Consider the following 22,820-nt stretch of genomic DNA (forward strand, 5'->3'; position numbering starts at 1 on the left):
ATATTTATGTGCAGTATGTTAATATCACAGATGGTGATTTGCGCCTGAAGCTTTACATTTTTTAGTTATTGTTCAATGACATGACGGAGTCAAAGGACAAATTCAGTCTGACGAGCTTGCAGAACTGCCACTGAGATGCTGAGCTACAAAATGCTTCTTTTGTCAGCACAGCTGCACAAAACTGCCGTGACATTGTTCTATACGTGACACAACGGATGTTTTCGGTGTCATTAGAATCAGAATCCAATTATTAGTTCAGCACTCCCTGCATGACCAGAGCACAGACTCTGTCTGTCAGTCACTCAACAATAATATGGCTGAACTGGTTGTGAATTGGCTCACGATCACCGGCTTTCAGCAGTGCCGTCGCTAAATACACCAGACTCCTCTGTTAAATATTGAGATTTTAGGAAATGCCTTGCTAAATGTTGGAGATTAATGCATGTTTTCAGGTTTTTTACGTCTTTTTAACTGATCTACAGTCTATCTATCTATCTATCTATCTATCTATCTATCTATCTATCTATCTATCTATCTATCTATCTATCTATCTATCTATCTATCTACGGTATCTATCTATCTAAGGTATCTATCTATCTATGGTATCTACCTACGGTATCTATCTATCTATCTATCTATCCATCTATCCATCTATCTATCTACGGTATCTATCTATCTATGGTATCTACCTACGGTATCTATCTATCTTACTACGGTATCTATCTATCTATCTACGGTATCTATCTATCTAAGGTATCTATCAATGGTATATATCTAACTACGGTATCTATCTATCTATGGTATCTAGCTATGTTATCTACCTACGGTATCTATCTATCTATCTATCTATCTATCTATCTATCTATCTATCTATCTATCTATCTATCTATCTATCTATCTATCTATCTACGGTATCTATCTATCTAAGGTATCTATCAATGGTATCTATCTACGGTATCCATCTATCTATGGTATCTATCTATCTACCTATCTATCTATCTATCTATCTATCTTTCTAACTACGGTATCTATCTATCTAACTACAGTATCTATCTATCTATCTATCTACGGTATCTATCTATCTAAGGTATCTATCAATGGTATCTATCTAACTATGGTATCTATCTAAGGTATCTATCTATGGTATCTATCTACGGTATCTATCTATCTAAGGTATCTATCTATGGTATCTATCTACGGTATCTATCTATCTAAGGTATCTACCTACGGTGTCTATCTATCTATCTATCTATCTATCTATCTATCTATCTATCTATCTATCTATCTATCTATCTATCTATCTATCTATCTATCTATCTATCTATCTAACTTCACCAATAAATGCCACTAAAAGTTACACACTATATCCTTAAATAATGCATGTGACGAATTCATGAATAATTATACTGAAGCTCTCACTCAAATTTCTTGACTGCAGAGAGGACGTATGATTTATTCTTGACTGGAGAGCAACTGTTGTCCTCTGCGACGTCCGTCCTGCAAACACAGAAGGCGTTGATTGTACAACATGTTCGACCATTTGCTTCCATTAGCACCTGTTGTTTTTGATGTAGGACTATAACAAAATGAGACGAGGATCCTGCAGCTGTCAGGTTGTTTCCTCTGTGTGTGGGAGTGACGCCCAAAACTCCATTAGTGAAAACATGAAGGTTATAATAACTGCTGGAGAATCTACCTTGCTTTGTCCTGCTCTTTCTTCCCCGGGTTGGCTTTGTGGATCCAGCTGCCATCGTTCTTCACCGCCTTCATTACCTTGATTGTGTTTAATACCTTGCTTCTGTCAGCGTCTACAACACACATTCAGTCAGGTCCATAAGGATTGAGACATCGACACGATTCTCTTCTTTTTGGCTCTATGCACCACTACAATGGATTGAAATAGCTTTTCAGTCAATCGTCCCATTACTTTTGGTCCCCAAATAAGTGGGAGGCACAGATAGAAAGTGTTGTAATTCCTACACCGTTCACTTGATTTGGATGTGAATACCCTCAAATTAAAGCTGAAAGTGTCCAGTTACAGCACATTTTGGTCGTTTCATTTCGAATCCATTGTAGTGGTGCATAGAGCCAAAAAGAAGAGAATTGTGTCAATGTGTTCCCTGTTTTTCTATACTACTCGATTTAAGAGGGATTTACCTTTTGACATGGTGATTTGCTTCGATGCTCAACCTGATGAAATGATTTCAAGATCGAGCAATTAAAAAAATCAGTCAGTCAGACAATATAGAAATGTGCAAACAAGTGATGACACAGACTTTTATCATTCAGTTTGATACGAATGCATGCAAAATGTAATCAATCATAGACTCATAGTTCTTCAAGTGTGAAGAACACGCGCATCTCGCACTCAACCAGTAAAACTGCATTCTGCCTCTTTTGTATACACACGTATACGCGTGTGATAAGAGATCAGCATAGTTTCAATGTGTGCACAGCATTCACCACATTTTATGTCCAAAATGGAACAGTAAAAATAGATATTTTTCGGTAATGTCTGATAATTCAACATTTACTCACAGTAACACTTTACATTACAGTACAAAAACAATATGGTAATAGCATGCTCATCATTTTGTAATCGGGAAGTACAATGGTAATAAGATGTTATTACTATAGTAATGTCCAAGTAATGGGAAGGATGATTTTCCAATTTTTAGAGCTATTACTCAATATTACTTTGAATATGACATATCACTGTAATTTTATCTCCTTATTTCTACATTATTACTATCATTATTACCAAAGTCTATATGTATATATAAGAAATAAGATAATATTGCCTCTTACAAAAAACATTATCATACTATTTTACGAGGGAAGGGATGATACCACTATTTTGTGTCCGATATCACAAACAGAGTATCCACCGATGCCAATATTAGTGATAAAATAGTGATAAATGACCATTAGTAAACTATGAAGCTGAGTGAGTCATTTCAAAGACATACAAATCCAGCTGTGTGACAAATATTGTTCTCCAAAAAGACATAAACAGCTAAAACATGACTAGGCCAAAATGCTTTTGCTGATTTTCATTTTCATTTTTACAACCTGTGCACAGTAAAGCATGCGCTTTTTGGAGTGTGTTGGATTTTTATCATACAATATTCACAAATAATATTTTTTTTAAAAACGATAATATTATATAACAATGACTGCGTGTTCTCACTTCCCTCTGAATGTTAACACCTCTCGTGTTTACTGTCACATTATGTGTCTCGTCTGTAATCACTCTGAGCTCCCGTTTATCCTGCAAATAGAGTTTTGAATCTCCCGTGATGGATTTCTCTGGAGACGCGCCAGCGACAATTAACCAGGTCAAATTCATTATGCATTGAAAAATTAAAAGTATTCTGACTTCGTGATGAGCCCCTGCCTTGCATAATTAATGGGAATTAAATCAGAATAATGTGCCTGGGATGTGAATACCTTCACGGTATTGTGTTCTCTTACCTGTTAAGGTATCTGTGTTGATGTTCAGTCAATTGGACTCTGAGCCTCTGCAGCACAGACAGGCAGGTGGAGGCATTTCACCCTGAGCCCCCTCCCCCTGCTTGTCATTTTAGATTCCACTCATCCCATGACTCCATCCAGTCTGTGGTGCTGCACCTGGATGCTGCCGTGCAGGCTCAACAAGTGACTGACATGGTTTTCATGACAATTACAGGACAGGTGATATTTTATATATCCCTCATTGTTTCATTTCTCCAATTGTTTTGCAGGAGGCTTTTCCTGGTACAGAACAAATATTTAAGCAATTTTTTAGGGGTCTCATATTCACAGATATGAGCATGTACAATGTCACTTACTCTGTGTGTCTATAATTTGAATGGAATTACACCTAACTTGGAAATAACCATATAGCTTGGAATAAATGTAATGACAGTAATTTGACCATAATTGCTGTAAAGAATGTGCAGATAACCCTATTTGAATGGTTTGTATTGTTGGAATCTGGCAGAACCATCCTTGCACGTTTGCTTCGTTCAACCACAACAACAAAAAAGAAAATTACAAGTTGCATGACACAACAACAGCAATAGTGAACAATAATGTCCTATCTGGGACAATAAAGTTGAAGTACAAAGTTAACAGCTGCTTGTTTTTCCTGTGTTCATTATAGATATGATGTCATGACACCGACGAATGTGATGTAAGAAGGGCCTTTCCTTTGTCTCTGAGCTTTCATCACTCCTCAGCATTCTTCACATACTGTACAGTATGTCTGCATCGCATGACGTGCAGCCAAATCATCCCTGTCTATAAGATATGTAAATAATGACCATAAAAAAAGACTACATTTACCTGTTTAGCCAGTGTTGTAGTATTCCAGACCAGGCTTGGTCTCAAGAAGACTTTTTGAAGGACTTGATCTTTTCTCAGTCATAAAGATTTGGGATTTTAAATCAAGAACACGATCACTTTATTTATAGAAGTATTAATTATTGTGATTGGACACAAAACTATGATCTTGCCACTCCCCCTTGGGTCATTGTTGTTCATAGTGGTGCAGCAATGAGCCCAAAGGAAACTTCATGTTAAAAATGTGATCGTAAAATTAAATACAAACTTAATATATATATTTTCTGTCTTTCGTAATTGCTTAATCTTTATATTTTATTCTTTACGTTTTATCAATCTTATTTTTATATTTATTATATTTCATTTTTATTTAATATTTCTTGCACCTTATGAGGCTTCTGCAATGTCTGCATACCTGAAACATTTGCTGTCCCTGTAAAATGACAATAAAGGCTTCTGGTTCTATTCCAATATGTTTTTGAGAAGTAAAAATGTATTCAAAGTTATGAATTGAATCATTAATTAATAATAACAGGTATTATTCTGACTAATCACTGCAACATTACAGATGCCAACTGCTGCGGAAACATTGAGGAACGAGCAAGATTAAGCTAGGCTGGTGCGCCCCCTAACGTCTTCATTATAACACTGCACACAATAGTGAACAACAAAAACAAAACAAAAAAATTTGCTATGTATGTATTTTGTCACATAAAACACATTTTAAAGATTAGTTGGACCAATAAATGACGATATATAACCGTTCCGAGTTTTTTTGCTGTCGTTGTTTCTACCAACCAGAAGTGACGTATCTATGGAAATGATACGTCGAACCGGGACTTCCGTTTTGTCGTGTGGTGGTTGCGGCTTCGTAAGTATTGTTGCTCAAACTTTACCTTAAAATCTCAATCATTTGGATTCTATACTTTCCGTCGAAAAAACGCGGACGCTCTGAAACAATTCCAGCTCAAAATTGACGATATAAAGTATGCGATAATCGCTTTGTTTGCCCCATCATCCACTGTTAAACATTGTTAGCTTGTTAGCTAGCAGGCTATCAGGTGCTTTGTACTCTAAAAATCACCGAAACGGTTATATTCGTTTTTTTTAAATATATTGGTTATGATTCCTAAATACATTATGGCAGAACCATGTAGTTGTTGTGACTGTCGCGTACATACGTATTGATATATTTCGCCGTTAAGCTTGGTAGCAGTGAATCCGCCAGCTCATGTTTGTTCTGTTTTTCATGTGTTTTCTGTGGCAGAATCATCCAAGATGACCACAGCTGCAAGACCAACGTTTGAGCCTGCGAGGGGAGGGAGAGGGAAAGGAGAAGGTGATTTGAGTGCTCTGTCCAAGCAGTATTCAAGCCGAGATCTTCCAGGTCACACCAAGATCAAGTACAGGTCAGCAGATCCAAGATTTTAATGAATTAACCCATTAAAAGTAGGTACTAATATCCTAAATGAGTTGGCCACAAGTGCACAGCGTTAAGGCACATATCTATGGCTATTTTGTTGATTACAGGCAATCAGTTTTTTCATCAATGCCTGCCCCACACCAGAGAATAATTGGCCAGATTTCAGTCCGATCTGGCCCTTCTGAGTCGTGGGTGCCTTTCGATTTTAGTCTGATGTGAACAGATTATCTGGCAAGATGATCCTGTTGACACGATTTAACGTCATTGTATATTCCCATGTTCAAATCGTAAGGATTAAACATGTTTGATGCCATCCGTGCCATTTATCCACTGTTTCGCGTCTCAGCACACAAAACATTGCAAACGCAACAGCTTATAACTGATGACGCCAACAGTCCGCCTCATCTGTTTACATTTTGAAGTCATGTTAAATCACAAAGGAGTGAGGAACTGGATGGCATGTTCAAACTGAAAAAAATAGGTTTGGAACCTGAAAAGTTGGTTCTCAGCTGGAACCAAAAGTGGTCCTTCCTCGCAAACAGTGACATCATCAGTGGGCATGTCATATTCTGGGTTGTGAAGATTTTGTCAGTGTTGTGTCGTCCTCCCACTTTGGTTCCTCTTAAACTGCTGTGTAATCGTGGCCAGGTTTGCCAGAAAGCACCAAGGCTTCAGAACAGCACCCAAACTAGACCTGTGTCTCTCTGAAAGCAATATGTGAATAATGTGGCCATTGTATCACTGACTTTTGACATATGGTTAGATTTATTTATTCTGCAAGTGGATATACAAGTAAAATATAAAGGTCTCACCATTTTGTTTTCCCATTTTCAGGCAACCTACCCAGGATCCCCCTGAGGAGGTACGTGCCCGTGACTTCCGCAGGGAGCTGGAGGAGAGGGAGCGCGCCAATGCACGTGAAAAGACCAGAGAGAGGGGACCAAGAGGTCGGTTTCTCTGCAAATATGCAATTTAGAATTATTATAATACTTATGACTGTAGATCATTTGATGTTGTGTTTAATCCTGCACTGACCATAACTTCGCAGAGCACACCACATCGTCATCATCTTCGTCATCTTCAAAGAGACCTAGATTGGATCAGATCCCGGCAGCAAACCTTGATGCAGATGACCCTCTGACTGATGTAAGTAATTGCTCTGGCAGATTCAGTGGACGTTTAGTGATTACCACTCGTTTTTGATTCTTCATCAATGTGGCTTGTTTGTTTATAGGATGATGAGGACGAGGATTCCGAAGAAGACAGCGATGATGATGATGATGCTGCAGCTCTTACAGCAGAACTTGAGAAGATTAAGAAGGAGCGAGCTGAAGAACAAGAGCGCAGGGTAAGGTTTTATTTCCGAATAATGTGTTTGTATTTGCTGCCTGATGATCAAATATCACCAAGTTAAACTGGATTATGTTTGAGAGGATGCAAATTATACCCCATCAGAGATATTTTTTTCCCATTTCAGGAGCGAGAACAAAAAGCAGAGGAGGAGAGGATTCGAATGGAGAATATCTTGAGTGGTAATCCGTTGATTAATTTGGCAGGGCAACAGCAACAGGCAATCCAGAGTCAACCTACATTCAGAGTCAAAAGAAGGTATACCTCTTACATAAACACATACATGCATGCATAATGTAAGCTTTTGTGGAAAAGTACTTTGAAACTGAATTTATTTTTATATTTTTTAGGTGGGATGATGATGTTGTGTTCAAAAACTGTGCAAAAGGAGTGGATGAGGCACGCAAAGAGAAGCGCTTTATCAACGATACTCTGCGCTCTGAGTTCCACAAGAAATTTATGGAGAAATATGTTAAGTAAAAGACTTGGTTTTAATTTTTTTTTTTTGGTGTCTGTACAGTCAACAGATAAATGTTGTATATAAGTCGTTTTTGCATCCTTTGAATAATGATCAAAATCAGGTAGATCTGTTGATTGTGATTCAGCATCTGAGTCTTTCTGCCCCGTATAATTTCAATAAAGAAAACATTGTTTAAAATGGCTCCTGTTAATTTTTCCCGGTAAGATTCATGTGGAGAAGAGAGAAAAACTGCGTTTAATGTGTTTAAATAAAAATGTGTTTCTGTGAGTTATGGAGTATATTGAACAGTTGCGTAATAAAATAATCATGCAACGTCAACAGTATGGACTACATCTGTAATCCCATTTATTTATTCACATGATGAATGGAACTATGTCAACAATTCTATGAACTTGAAGGTATATATGTGTATGTGTATATATATATATACATATATATATTACCTTCTTAGGCATCTGAAGTATGTAACATGTCCTAAAGAAGCTACAACGCTCCGTTGGTGACTGTATTAATCATGCTGCCCTCATGTGCTATCGGAATTATGGAAAATACGAGTTCCCGACGTTCAAAATGCACATGAACGCCCCCTCACGTCGTGATTTCAAGTGGAAAATTTGGAGATAATTTTGATACACGAGTTTCCGAGTGGAGATAACTTTTGACGTTTAACCATTATTAATTTCGCAACCACAACAAATGCACCTAGGCATAACGCACTCGTAGTTCAGATGTCACAAATGGGAGGTATCTTTCCGATAGCACGTGAAGGCAGCATTATTTGACGCAATGCGTGACGCAAGTTCAGAAGAAACATGATTTCGAGAGCTGTATTCAATTAAGTAGGAGATTTGTGGAATTCTGACAAATTAGTTTAACTCTTTTTTTGGGGGAAAATCAGTCAACGTCTCTGGAAATGTATTTAAACCTTTGCATAAACTGTAAACTACTTCAGCCACAAACGGCGTGATTGTACAGAGGGCAGTGAAGGCAGCACGCAAATGGCTGCCAACGAACATGGCCGTCGGGGGGCGCCATCTCCACAAACCGAGTGACAGACGGGGAATGGGAGGCTGCTGGGAAAAGATGGCAGCTTCCTTTTGTTTGTGTGGAATTACAGAACCGTGAAGAAGGTGTTAACACACTTTCCTCCGTTCATAGACGGGTTTCCGTCGCTCAGTCGTGGTCTACACCGTCCGCTGACCGAACACTTTCCCGGTAGAAGATGGAGAAGAGCGGCAGCATCGACAGTTTGGGCTCGAAACGCTCCTCCTCACGACAGCCGAGTGTTGATTCATTGTCCAGGTAGCTAAACCCAGCACAACACACGCGACTTTTAAAACTTTTAAACACTTTAAACTAACCGGAGTTTAGGTTGTGTACACGTTTAAACCAAAATCAACATGTCCAATCCAAACGCAAAGTGCATGTTGTTGCTAAACAACATACAAAAGTGCATAATCACGCTTGATCGATGATAGGTAATGTTCAGATGTTATTCAGGAAAACACTATTTGTACTCGTTTATTACTTTTAATGAGGGCTGGAAATAAGAGCATCACTCATCACGATATACAATTTCATTATTATCATAATGAATCGGGACTAAACGGTTGATTCACACTGAAATCACAACTTGAAATAATACACATTTTAAATTCTTTAAATGATTAATTGATTCCTAAATAAATTGCCAATTGTTTTGATAATCGATTAATCGGTTTCAGTATTTTTTTCAGTAATTAGCACAAGTTCAGCCTCACTTGTGAATATTTGCTGAGGTCTTTCCCTCCATATAACAGATAAATCATAGAAACAGAATCATTTTGGTTGGTGGACAAAACAAGACACCCTATTTGATTAATAGAGAAAATAATCAGCAGATTAATCTGAGCCCTAAAATAGAAATCTTGAATATCTCATCCTTGCATTATAGTACAGTATTTAATACTTTGATCATGCTGTGCACGATTACCTTGTCTCTTAAATATTTATCACAGTAATTATTGAACTGAAGCTTCAGTAGAAAATCAAATAATTGCATTTAGATATTTAACCTAATTCGCTCAGCTCCTCAAAATCTGAGATGAAGACCAGTTGCTGGATTTCCTGTTTGTCATTTGTCACCACATCTTTCAACAGTACATCGACTTCTCGCTCTGACCGCTCAGCCCAGGCCAAGCTGCCCTCTGCCATGTCCTCTGACTCTAGGTCCACCTCTGCAGAGTTCTCCCCAGAGCTTCGGGTCAGTAGCCTGCATGTCGATCACAGAAATCCTTCATTCAGGTAGCTTGTAATTGTGACTGAAGCTTGACTGAAGCTTTTTTCTGTCCCTTACAGGTCAAACCCAAAACTGCTGCCAAAGTAAGCCACTTCAAGAAACACATTTTATTTAGCAAAGTATTTAAAGTTGCCTTATTTGGGTTACATTAAAAATGTTACATTGCTGTTTGGTTTAGGGTATTGTGCCACATGCTGTATAATTTATATCTAATGTTTCCAGCAGGTGCTTAGAGATTCAGAAAAAGAGGAACCACAGTTGCTTCCAAATGAAACTGCGCAAGACATGGGTATGTTTTCCTGTTGCTGAAATCACAGCTCGAATCAAAATGGCTTGCATAAAGGCAAATTTGCTTTCTACATTCATACATGATACACAACCCAATACTAGAATAGAAACTAAACTAAACTACAAATTAAATACACAACTAAAACACAGGAGTACAACCATATACCAACCGTTTTTTCATAGTCGTCTTCAGCAACTACCCATCATCACTCATGGCGAGTTTGATTCAGATCGGACCTTCCATCGCAACATTATAAGAATTTCGTTGTCTCCAGCGAAAAAATCAGAATTTTCGCCAACTTTGTCAAAGTATCTCGTCCACCATGCGATATTTAAAAAAACCTTCCAACTCATTCCGTTCCTCAACTGGTCCATAGCGACCTCACCAAGTTTGAAGGTGATCGCTCAGAAATTGGAGGACTAAATTATTCGCATTGGTGCAAAAACGCCAATTACGTGTACGTGCAATCCAAGATGGTGGCTTCCCTGTTTGTTTTAGAGCATAGGTTCAACTTGATTTTTTGACCTTACCTAATGAACGCGTGTACCAAGTTTCGTGCATGTACGTTAAAGCTGATGTTCTGGCCAACCTCCTTTGTGGGTGGCGGAGCAGTTATTTGCCCCTCCCACTTGCAATTTTCCACGCTTTAAGACTTTCACACGCAAATGTTCACCAGGTCTGATGCAGTTGCAAAAATCTTTGAGGTTTGGGTCATTGGAAAGGCCTCAAAAACGCAATGCGTTCCGTGGAATAACAAGAATTCCTTCAGTTTCAATAGGGTTCTTGCACATTCGTCCTCAAACCCTAATAATAACTTGTCTAAAACATGATTTTGTCTTTGCTTTATTCAGCCCAAGATATCACCTACTTCTGTCCTTTCACTGGAGCAGTGAGAGGAACAGTGATGGTCACAAACTACAGGCTGTTCTTCAAGTGCATCGACAGGGTATACTGTGTAAATGTTTTCCAATGAATTCATGATTCTTTATTGGTGTTGTTTTTGTTAATTTGTATTTGACTTCTAGGAGCCGGCGTTTGTGCTGGACCTGCCTCTTGGGGTGGTTAGTCGTGTGGAGAAGATTGGAAGTGCTTCAAGCCGTGGTGATGTGTCCTATGGTGTAGTTTGCAAGGTGAGTAAGTGAGCTGCGGTAATGCTCTGGAATAACTTGGAATGATGTTGTTCCAATATATAAAAATAGAAATGGCTTCAATGTAGTTAAACTACTTTTGCTATGTTGCTGTAGCTTAGCTTGCTACATTTCTCTGGGGGCTAGCTTTGGTGTAGTGAAGCGTAATTTAATGTAGAGTAACTGATAGCTTAGCCCACTACATTTTCCAAGTAGCTTGACCAACACTGTGCATAGGCTAAGTCACAGAGGATGAACCTCTCATCATCCCTGGTGTGTACACACAATGACACACAGTTTCTACAATAGTTGCACTAGGTTGTAACACGTCCTGTATGTCAATAAAACCCATCTGTACAGAGTGGTGGTGACCTCTGAACTGCTGTTCTGACTCTCTGCAGGATATGCGCAATCTACGATTTGCTCACAAACAGATGGAGGACACTCTCAGGAAGTCCATTTTCGAAGTGCTGATAAAATTTGCATTTCCTGTTTCCAATGGGCTGGTGAGTCAACCTCACTGTCTCTCTTACTGTAGCTCTGCAGTGTCTGCCAACTGACAAACCAGTCTCTCTCTCTCTCTCTCTCTCTCTCTCTCTCCATAGCAAATTTTTTCCTTTGAATATGGGCAGGTTTTCCCTGAAAATGGGTGGAAGGTGTACGACGCCATCTCCGAGTACAAAAGACAGGTATCTGATTGACTCAGACCCAATTCAAAAACCTATGTAAAACTGAGATTAAATGGGGGTTTTGACCAGTGGGAACGTGCTTAATTCGCATTCACTCCAGTGTCACATGACTGCAATGCATACAGTTTTCTGTTTGGCTCTAATCAGATTTAGTGGGAATGCTATTGCTTCATTTTTGGCAGTGACTCAAATTCCGACATCATTTTTTGGCACAATGCCAGCACACTCACACGTACGTGATGCTTGACACGACACGGAATAATGGGTGGGCCTGACATTTGGTAGCTATCGGAGGTTAGCAGAGCAGTGCTTAAGTGATGAAACGTCAGACTTGCCTGGCAACATTTTTAATAATTTCTTCTGTTACTGTTTCTTGAAAGGGTATCCCCAACGAAAGCTGGAGGATAACAAAAATCAATGATCACTACGAGCTGTGTGACACCTACCCATCGACTCTGGCGGTGCCCGTCAACATACCAGAGGAAGAGCTGAGGAGGGTAGCTGCCTTCCGAGCAAAGGGCAGAATACCTGTGAGTGGACACGATCTTATTGAATTCAACTGGTTTATTTGACCATCTCTGATAATATTCCTGCGACACTCTCCTTGTAGGTTTTATCATGGATCCATCCTGAGAGCCAAGCCACAGTGACGCGCTGCAGTCAGCCCATGGTTGGGGTAAACGGAAAGCGCAGCAAAGAAGATGAGAAATACCTCCAGGCAATCATGGATGCAAATGCCCAGTCCCATAAATTGTTCATTTTTGATGCCAGGCCCAGCGTCAACGCTGCTGCCAACAAGGTCTATATTCTAAATCTGATTTGGACACAATATTAACAAACTGTTGAGGAACTGTCATGTCTTTGATGTAGATGCACCATAACTTTCTCTTGAATGATTATGAATCAGCCGGAGAGACACAATCTGATTAGTGCAGCATGTCATATTTATCAATATTTCTCTATGGATCCATAAAGATTAAAATAGAAGATTAAATAGAAAAAAAATACCCATTCACATGTTAGTGTACCCCTCTACTGCCTGTAAAGTCACACTATTGTTTCTTTTACTGGTTTCCTCAGGAATCTATTGTTCTATTTGAATTAATGATTTAGTAACAGTAGAAGTAAATGCATCTTAAAATGTCAAAGAATAATCCTGAGGATTAAAATGCAAGGGTAATATCAGACAAATCATGACAGTGCTCTCATCGCTGCTTGTTTCTTTCAGATGAAAGGGGGTGGATATGAAAGTGAGGACGCTTATCAAAATGCAGAGCTGGTATTCTTGGATATTCACAATATTCATGTGATGAGGGAGTCGCTCCGCAAGCTGAAAGATGTGGTCTATCCGAACATCGAGGACTCCCATTGGCTCTCCAATCTGGAATCCACTCACTGGCTTGAGCACATCAAGGTGAACATTAAAGAAAGAAAAAAAAAGAAAGATTCCAAAGATGCCAATGCCCAGGCTATTGACTGTTATGTGTGTTTGTAGCTGATCCTGGCAGGGGCACTGCGGATTGCAGACAAGGTAGAGTCTGGGAAAACTTCGGTGGTGGTTCACTGTAGCGACGGCTGGGACCGTACAGCCCAACTCACCTCCTTGGCCATGCTCATGCTGGACAGTCACTACCGCACAATTCGCGGCTTCGAGGTGCTCCTTGAGAAAGAGTGGCTGAGCTTCGGTCACCGCTTCCAAATGGTAAATAGTCTTTCATACACCGTTTAAGCTTCTCCAGCAACACAGATCGACCTTTTATCTTTCCTCTTTATCTTGCAGCGAATCGGTCATGGTGATAAAAACCACACAGATGCAGACCGCTCGCCTGTTTTTATTCAATTTGTCGACTGCGTTTGGCAGCTGACTCGTCAGGTAGGCAAGAAATGATACTGAAATACAAAGAAAAACGTTAAGAACAACATGGTCTGTCGTTGATAATGAATATGTTTTTGTTGAAGTTTCCTGCAGCCTTTGAGTTCAACGAATACTTCCTGGTTACCATACTGGACCACCTGTACAGCTGCCTGTTTGGGACATTCTTGTGTAACAGTGAACAGCAGAGGTTAAAGGAAGTAAGAGACTTTTTGATATTGAAGTTGGAAAAAGTGTAGACCAACATTTGTTTCACATTCAGTGTTTTGACAACTATATCTTTTCTTTGACAGGAGATTCCCAAAAGGACAGTATCACTGTGGTCTTACATTAACAGCCAGCTGGAGGACTTCACCAATCCTCTATATGTGAACTACTCCAACCATGTGCTGTTCCCTGTCGTCAGCCTGCGCCACCTGGAGCTTTGGGTTGGCTATTACATCCGCTGGAACCCCCGCATGAGACCTCAGGCATGTCTTTTTCAGTCATTATGTCATGTAGTTTGTTTTTTTTTGTGCCAATAGGTCAACTTTGTTATGAAAGCCTGTATCTGTGTATCTGTGATACACCCCCTTTGTCCCACTTCAACAAAAAAAACTGCTTCTGGGCCTGATATTCTAGATCTGCCTTTTAAAAACCTGACAGTGTCTATTATACCGTTTTACCATTTACTTTGACAATTATCTTGTTACATTAGAAAAGAGAGCTTGAATTGACGTAACGAATGCAAGTGTAACCATGGTTACAGCAGTGTTACTGGGAAGCTAGAGTGAGACTCGGGCTACATTTACACTAGCTGGATATTTTTTAAAACGGATATTTTCTTCCCTCCGTTTTTCCAAAATAACTTTGTGCACACATCATCGTTTTCAAAAAAGTTTCAGTTTATATTAACCTGCATAAATAAGCTGTCGAGAGCCGTCATAGCTACAACAAGCTTGTGGGCGGCAGCGTAGGAAGAAGGAAGAAAGCCATACAAGCCAATCAGAATCCTCATCAACAACAACAACAACGACTGACCTTTCACCCTCATAATATAGGAGCTGTATTTGCAAATGCAAACGTAAAAATGATCATAACCATTTGTGTGTTAACGAAAGTCACAAACGCAGGGGAAAGTCTCCGTTTTTAAAAATACCCGTGCTAGTGTAAACGTAGCCTAAGAGCAAGAGGGGGTCAGCTGACCAATCAGAGCAGACTATTCATTGTGGACCAGGAGCTGAAACTGAATATCTCTGAAAGAAACAACATGGAGAATACGATCTACAAAAAAAAATCTACACATCCACATCTGAATTGCTTTAAAAAATATATATATATAATTCCAGGGATATTTCACATCTGCATAATAATGAATGATTATTGATGCATATTTTGAACTGTCAAAATGAAACTGTGGGGGGGGAAAGTAGCTAAAAAAGGATCCGTAATTCTTTTCATTTTTAGGAGCCTGTTCATCAGCGCTACAAAGAGCTGCTGGCGAAGCGTGCTGAACTACAGAAGAGAGTGGACGAGCTACATCGAGAGGTGACCAATCGCTCCGCTTCCTCTTCATCCGAGCGGGCCGGCTCCCCCACGCGCTCCATCACTCCAGTGCAGACGTTCGTTTGACACGACTAAACCTTCATTACAGTTTTAGAGGCTGAGTCCATCTAGCGCAAAGCTGCCATAGAGTTAATAGGAAAAAGCCACTCCTGGCGCATACACCCTCATCAAAAGTCTGATTAAGCAGATTTTTCTGTATTTGCACCTCTGAGGTCGTAGAATCTGCTCGTCTGGCTCACTAGAGCACAGCCATATTGTTCTCTTCCTCTGAGAAGACATGTAACCAGAATCCTGGAATACAATCAGTGTTGATAGTATTAAGATTACACTAAAATAATATACTAAGATAAAAATACGTGTGTGTGTATACATATATATGCCTTATACACATCACAGGATTCTGTTCCTCTACACTGCAAATATTCCTTAGGTAATGATTTGTTGCACTGATACAATTGCAAAAACATACAACACTGCAAATACTATTTTAAGGTCAAATCTCTAACGTCAACTAAAATAATTTGGAGTTATACTAAACGTTATATTTGGAGCTAAAGAGCTGTACTGTTAGCATCTCCTAATATAATAAAAATAATATAGTCATAGAGAGAATTAAAAAGGGTTGGGTTGTTGGTGCTTTTAGATTGTGACCAAATATCTGGGGGGTTTTTTTGTAATATATATACATGATGTCCTATATTACATTCCTGTCATTGAGTCATTTGAGTTTTGTATGTTCCATCAAGCATTATTTATTATTCTTTACTTCATACTATTTAAAGCTCACAAACACACTAAGTCATGCCATAAATTGATTAGAGATGTTCCCATTCAATGTTAATAAGAGACACAGAATATGCAATAATAGTTAATACCAGTTAACAATCCTTTACTCTAACTGTGTGCAGATTTCTTGCAGATGCTTTTTGAAGCTTCTATCAGAAAGTGAAACATTTAATAATTTGCTACGGTTATTTTTTTAGTTTAATAAATATTGATGAATACATGTGCCTTGCTCTGAATGACTGGGAGAGTAATTATCTTGAATGTTTTTACTCGCCAAGGTTAAACGCTAAAACGCAGACAGTGTTGGTCTGCCTTGCCACTGTGTGTATGTGCATACTTGCAATAAACACAAAGACATTTATGGAGTGTGGTTTGTTATATTGGCATGCACAAGTCCAAATGATGGGAACAAGAACAAAATGACGATGTTATCGTACCGGACAGAGAGAGAGAAAAGGAATCCAGAGAAGCTCTAATTATGCTGCTATAACATGAAATCGTCATAGAACGTGACGTCAGCTGAGGTCTTCATGGTTTGTGTTCATGCAGCTCAATGTGGCCATATGTTTGTCTTGATCTCGTTGCATGCAGGACAGACTAGGAGCGTTCAGACCTGTACAATGTGGTGTAATCTGGATGCAATCGCCTCGCTCAGGACGGGTGTTAAAATATCTTGTTTTGTCCACAAACCTTCCAAACCAAAAAATCTTGGGCTCCATCTGCTGATTTCAATGGAAAAGGACAACGATCAGCCCTCTGATAAATTCATGTACTTTTGTTAGTCCAGTGATAATATATTCCTAACTTTGAAATTGTAGTCTAATATCCTTATTCCCAGAACCTGGGTCTGGACCCACGAAGGAGTCGAGAGATATGCATTCACTGGAGCCATTTACTGAAGATGTATTAGTTTGAAATGTTGTATATCTGTAATTTATGTTTCATTTTGTCTTCTGTAAAATATGGATCCCTTTGGGAAACACAGGTCTCATGTTGTTTGAGGAAAATTTGTGGTTAAAGTGGTTTATTTCATTTAACGAAAAATGATCCAGGGTTAGATATGTATAGTATGTTCAATTGCCCAATTCCCCAATATGCATGTTTTTGGACTGTGGGAGGAAATCCACGAGGAGAGCATTCAAACTCCATACGGAAAGGCCATTGTTCTGACCCGGGTCTACTTGCTGCAAAAGGAAGAGTGCATACCTGCCCCGCCTTTCGCCCTATATCCGCTGGGATTGGCACCAGCGACCCTCATGTGGAGGATAAAGCCGTAGAAGACGGACCTAATGGGGCTAAATTGGACGAGACTCGACGGCGGACTCGATGAATGTCGGCAGATGATTGGCTCGGAACATTTCAAACTGTGAATCCCGCGAACGGATGTTTTGTCGCGAGAGTATTCTTTTCTTCTCGCGAAGACGTCGGCCACTTCCGGTTACATGACGACGACGGCGTTAATACAAAAAGATACACGGAAAACAGGGAAATACATCTTCTCTGCTAGGACACTTGGACTGCAGTACAACACCGCAACATTCGTGCTCGTGTATCTGCTCATGTGGTTACAGAATCGACGGCCGACACCGAGCCAGTGTGGTCGGATAACGTATAACCGGTGATAGCTCGGACATATTTGGCGAGTTTATTGTTCTTCGCCTGCTCCCTCCAGCTAACTGCTATTTTTGCGCTGCTAGCGTTAGCTAACACTGGATGCCAACACTCCGTGTGCTCTACGGTCTCCATTAGTAAGACGCGGCTAGAAGAAACAGGATACGTTCAGTTTTGCAGCGGGACTCCCATCAACGCTTATTCGAGCTCGTTGACATTAGTTGGGCGACAAGAATGGCAACATCGGCTCTGTACGCCTGTACGAAGTGTAACCAGCGGTATCCTTTCGAGGAGCTGTCGCAGGGCCAGCAGCTCTGCAAGGTGAAAAAAAACACACACAAACAACAACGAGCTCAAAGTGTGTACAAGTGTGGTGTTATTTTGTTTTGGCCGCCTGGGTGTGTAGGTGGTAAGACAAGCATCAAGTTAGTCCGGCTCAGGTTACGCAACAGTATTTATGTTCCAAACCTGCACACTTTAGTACACTCTCAGAAACTGTGTTCGCTCCAATTCAACACGCTGGTAATTACACAGCAACAGCACATTCATATACCACATGTGGGCAACACTGAGACATTCATCTGCGAGACATTTGACGTGTTATTATAGGCGAAAGGCTGTCATCGATTGTTAACTTGTTGCTTTTCTAGACCTTCACAAGTAGCACAGTCGAGGAAACCTGTTGTTCTGAACCTCTTATTATGGGGTTGGACAAGGTTGGCAGAAAATGTTGTGATTGAATTACGCCTTTTGTGGACAAAGGAAAATCTGAGTTAAAACAGCCAGGACAGTTTTGTGTTGGGTCTCAAGGCAAAACCCTATATAAGTGCTTCTTAAACGTTTTATACCACCTGAGAAAATATTGTGCTTATAAAGTTACATTAGAATAACAGCAAAGTCAGTTACAGACTTTTCACAGGAAGCATGTTTATTCCCAATAAGATTTTTTTCCCTCATCATCATCCTCTTCCTCACATATACTTCAGAAACTGATATAATGAAATTAGATTAAGATTGCGCAAGCGATAACGGGACTCCAATTATTATTATTATTTAATTTGTATCATTATTATTATTTTGTTATTTGCGTCATTTTCTGAGTACTCAAAATTCATCAGCTCCACTCTTATCTCATACCCTGGTGTATACAATAGAACAGTACAGTGAAGATCAAGAAATAAAGATAACCCTGGCCATGTATCAATATACATTAACTGACCTTTTGCTTGAGCAGGCCAATATATTTTGTAACTGGTATTAGTGTATTAGTATTAAATTAATTGAGCATTTATTACCCATTTAGATGTATTTACTTATATCTCTAAAACTTGTTTTTATCCAACTAGAAATTAATTTGACATATGCCGTTTAATTTATAAGTACATTGCAGTGCACACACAAAATACAAATTGGACAGACGAGATCATAAGGGTTGTTCAATTATTGTCTATTTAAGTTAAGGAATTATGTGTATCACTTGTTATTATTTGAAAACAAACAAAAGATTGGATGCCCAATCAAATACACGTATGTCCACATAGCTGACTAAACCAAATCCGTTTCACTTTTTTTTAGTTTACACCCAAATTGCAACACAACTTTTTCAAATATTTTTTTTCCTTTTTTATCCTAGGAGTGTCGCATCGCACACCCGATTGTGAAGTGCACGTACTGCAGATCTGAATTTCAGCAGGAAAGGTAAGACCTTTGTGTCTCGTGATGAATTTGTACTATAATTTCTGCCTCTAATTGTGAATTCCATTTAATTGTATAGTTATTATGTGATTTATGTTCAATGTAAGCCCCTGTTTTTTTTCTTTACAGCAAAACCAATACAATCTGCAAGAAATGCGCCCAGAATGTCAAACAGTTTGGAACTGTAAGTAACAAGTTTCTCCTGTTTTGTTTTCTCTCTCTATCTATCCCAAGGCACTTTTTACTCCTAGTGCATTCACCAAATCCAGTTGCACTCTAGTCTATATTTAATCTAAGTCATGTGAAATAAACTTCTGACTTTCATCTTTGTTTATTTCTCTGTATCCAGCCCAAACCCTGCCAGTACTGTAACATCATTGCAGCGTTTATCGGGACAAAGTGCCAGCGTTGTACCAACTCAGAGAAGAAATATGGACCTCCACAGACCTGTGAGCAGTGCAAACAGCAGTGCGCCTTTGACCGCAAGGAGGAAGGCAGGAGAAAGGTATAAACCAGTCACACCTGCACTCTCTGATCATACAGCGATTGAGCAACAATGCATCTCATTAACTCCTCTCTTTTACCTATATTACAGGTGGATGGGAAGCTGCTGTGCTGGCTCTGCACTCTGTCTTACCGCCGTGTCCTGCAGAAGACCAAGGAGCAGAGGAAGGGCTTTGGCTCTTCCAACTCCTCATCCCTGAATGAGAAAGACCACCACTCCAGACCTCACCATCATCACCATCATCACCACCACCCACACAGACACAGTGGTTCACACCACAAGTATGTCCTTTGCTGTGTTGCTGCCCCTACCTGCCAATTTGTCTGTAGACTGCTCATTGTAGAATTTATTTTTATGTTTGTTATGCTGTTATTTGCTAAGCTTAACTATCTTTCACAGACTAAGTGGGAGCTTGAGCCCTGAGCAGGAGCAGGGACTGTGGAAGCAGAGGTAAAACTGACCGTTTAATTTCCTTTGCACAATATACCTGAGAAATTGTTGTTCTTTTGGGTTTTTCAGGCCAGACTGTTGGGTTGTTTTCACACTGGAAATGTGCGTTATGGCTGCAGTGCGTCTCCCTTTTCATTTTGGCACACATGTTAACTAATCACGCTGTTCACACTGGTCACATGAGCCACAAGTTAGCAACACAATTCCTGCATGCTGCATGAGTATCTTAAAACTGTGAAGGAAGATCATTTTCGCTGTATATTTTTGAGCTTATCTCACAGCAAAAATTGACTGTGAAGAAAGGCTTCACAGTACGCGTCTGTTGCATATGTCACGAACACAACATTTCAAAGTAAAAGCTCTTTCAAGTCCCAGATTCCATTCTCTTCTATCTTTTTCAACAAGGTTTTATTGTGAAATATGTGCAGCACCATCTGTTCTGTACCTTCATACTGCTGTGTCTTAGTTGAGCACGGAGGAGTATTTGGAATATTTATATGATAGACTAGTTGTAGTAAAGTAGTAATAGTGGATTTTCAAAGGCAGCACTCTGTGTAAAACATAGTAGGAGCTGCACAACAGCAACGACAGATCTGATCGCACAGATGTCCAGTGTGAAACTGGTCCACATTGCTGTCTGATTTTCTGTGCAGCCATAAATCGTCTTCAATCCAGAAGGAGACTCCAAAGAAGAAACCAAAACTGGAGATGAAGCCATCGAATGGGGACAGGTGTGACTAATGATTGTTTACAAATTGATTAAATAACTGAACCTACATTGTTGTAGGTTTGCATAATCCTCCAACATATATTTTGTTCCTGTATACTTAAAGTCCCTCAGCATTAAGCTTGTGCTCTTTCCTTTCTCCTATCAGTAGTTCCATCACCCAGTCGATGGATTCTGGTGGAACGGACAACTTCATTCTCATCAGCCAGCTGAAAGAGGAAGTGATGTCACTCAAGCGACTTCTACAGCAAAGGGATCAGACTATCCTGGAGAAAGACCGAAAGGTATGTCCTTCACATGACTTTCAGCACCATTGATTCATCACTGCATCACTGTCGGTTGCTTGGATGAGCTTGAGGTATTCATTCTTAATCTTTGCTCTAGCTCACAGAGATCAAAGCAGACTTTCAGTATCAGGAAACCAACATGAGAGTAAAGATGAACCAAATGGAGAAATCACACAAAGAGTCTATGGAGCAGCAGCAGGTAGGAAACTGCACACATACACACACACATACACCGTATATTCATTGCCATTGCAAGTCATGCATTTACATATGGTTTAAATAAGTCTCTGACTGGCACACAGGATTTTGTTTTGGAGTCGTACATAAAGGCTCAGATAAGGTGTTGCATTGATAAGATAAATATTGCCATATATCGCTCCATCCTGATGAGAATATCCCACACTTCCTCACCAATGCATAACTTCAACATAAGATTTGACTTATCAGATTGAGTCCTGGATGTGATGGATCCATTATTTGCTTCTTTTCCTGTCAAACTTACGGTGTTCAAACTAGGGATGGGACTTTTTTGTAGACAAATCGACCGACAATCGACACGTGCACACCTTGACAAAAAAATGCCATGTTTTTGAGCCTAAAACGAAGTAGTACAGTGTAGAATAATTTCCACCACCCATTACTGCTGCTGCTGACCTCGACAATCGACTCTAAAAATGTGTGAAATTCCCATCCCTAGTTCAAACAAATGGTTGTTCTATAAGTATGAATCAGAAGGTGACTGATTGATGAGTACGATCCTTTTCTGCGATCTGTTTTTTAAACTAGATGTTTGTTCACTTGGGTATGAAAATGACAACGATCACTCCCATTTCTAACAGAGTTGATCTTTTTTTCCACAGTCCAAGAACAGGGAGTTGATGAAACAAGTGGCTGCACTGTCTAAAGGAAAAAAGTTTGACCGGTCAGGAAGTTCACTACTGTTACCCTAACAGTAGGTTTACCAGCGGGTAACAACACGGAGCGGCTTCATTGTTGTAACACTGTGAAAGTCTCCGTCCTGTGTTTCCTCATTGCCATCAGCTTAATCGGTAAAGCCAGAGACCATGTTGCACATGGAAATCAATTGCTGAATCACAAAAAAACTTTTCTCTAAATGTCAACATATTTTAGAAATCTTATGGTGACTTTTCTCCTGGATCGTAGGATGTGACATAAGATGGAGAGGAGGATGGAGCTCATTTTTAAACACTGCCGGGCCAAAACAAACACCATGGTGTGCATAAGTGGATCACATTCTGTCAACTCAGTGTGTCCACTTAATTTTTAAAGGATATCATGCAATTTATTTATTCAAGTGTATTTCTAGCTTTTTTTATTTCCTCACAACATACTAAGAGACTATCCTACATTTTGGGGTTTT

The 22,820-nt window shown here is 39.6% G+C and overlaps 3 protein-coding genes across 5 annotated transcripts; all 3 read left to right on the plus strand.

Annotated features, from left to right (window-relative positions):
• Positions 1–5,163: 5,163 nt before the first annotated feature.
• cwc15 (CWC15 spliceosome associated protein homolog) lies at positions 5,164–7,748 on the plus strand. Its single transcript, XM_083890300.1, has 7 exons — positions 5,164–5,194; positions 5,591–5,732; positions 6,581–6,693; positions 6,795–6,892; positions 6,981–7,094; positions 7,224–7,354; positions 7,447–7,748. The coding sequence occupies exons 2-7, from the start codon at positions 5,602–5,604 to the stop codon at positions 7,574–7,576; spliced, it is 717 nt and encodes a 238-aa protein (XP_083746426.1). The 5' UTR covers positions 5,164–5,194; positions 5,591–5,601; the 3' UTR covers positions 7,577–7,748.
• A 1,006-nt stretch (positions 7,749–8,754) lies between these two features.
• Positions 8,755–15,536, plus strand: mtmr2 (myotubularin related protein 2). 3 transcript variants are annotated; one of them, XM_083890077.1, is made up of 16 exons: positions 8,755–8,879; positions 9,717–9,819; positions 9,915–9,938; positions 10,078–10,144; positions 10,996–11,090; positions 11,170–11,274; positions 11,673–11,777; positions 11,877–11,960; positions 12,341–12,490; positions 12,571–12,759; positions 13,189–13,374; positions 13,456–13,662; positions 13,741–13,833; positions 13,920–14,033; positions 14,127–14,303; positions 15,280–15,536. In XM_083890077.1, exons 1-16 carry the CDS (start codon positions 8,800–8,802, stop codon positions 15,442–15,444), a joined length of 1,944 nt encoding a protein of 647 aa, XP_083746203.1. In that variant the 5' UTR covers positions 8,755–8,799; the 3' UTR covers positions 15,445–15,536. The 3 variants fall into 3 exon arrangements, with proteins under 3 accessions (XP_083746203.1, XP_083746204.1, XP_083746205.1); XM_083890078.1 differs by having other exon boundaries at positions 10,081–10,144; XM_083890079.1 differs by lacking the exon at positions 9,915–9,938 and having other exon boundaries at positions 10,081–10,144.
• A 2,243-nt stretch (positions 15,537–17,779) lies between these two features.
• Positions 17,780–22,811, plus strand: fam76b (family with sequence similarity 76 member B). Its single transcript, XM_083889859.1, has 10 exons — positions 17,780–18,096; positions 19,409–19,473; positions 19,600–19,654; positions 19,820–19,975; positions 20,066–20,256; positions 20,375–20,425; positions 21,079–21,156; positions 21,301–21,436; positions 21,537–21,638; positions 22,300–22,811. Exons 1-10 carry the CDS (start codon positions 18,010–18,012, stop codon positions 22,387–22,389), a joined length of 1,011 nt encoding a protein of 336 aa, XP_083745985.1. The 5' UTR covers positions 17,780–18,009; the 3' UTR covers positions 22,390–22,811.
• The last annotated feature ends 9 nt before the right edge of the window (positions 22,812–22,820 follow it).

The sequence above is a fragment of the Microchirus variegatus genome (genome assembly GCF_963457635.1).
Source record: "Microchirus variegatus genome assembly, chromosome: 5".
Lineage (NCBI taxonomy): Eukaryota > Metazoa > Chordata > Actinopteri > Pleuronectiformes > Soleidae > Microchirus > Microchirus variegatus.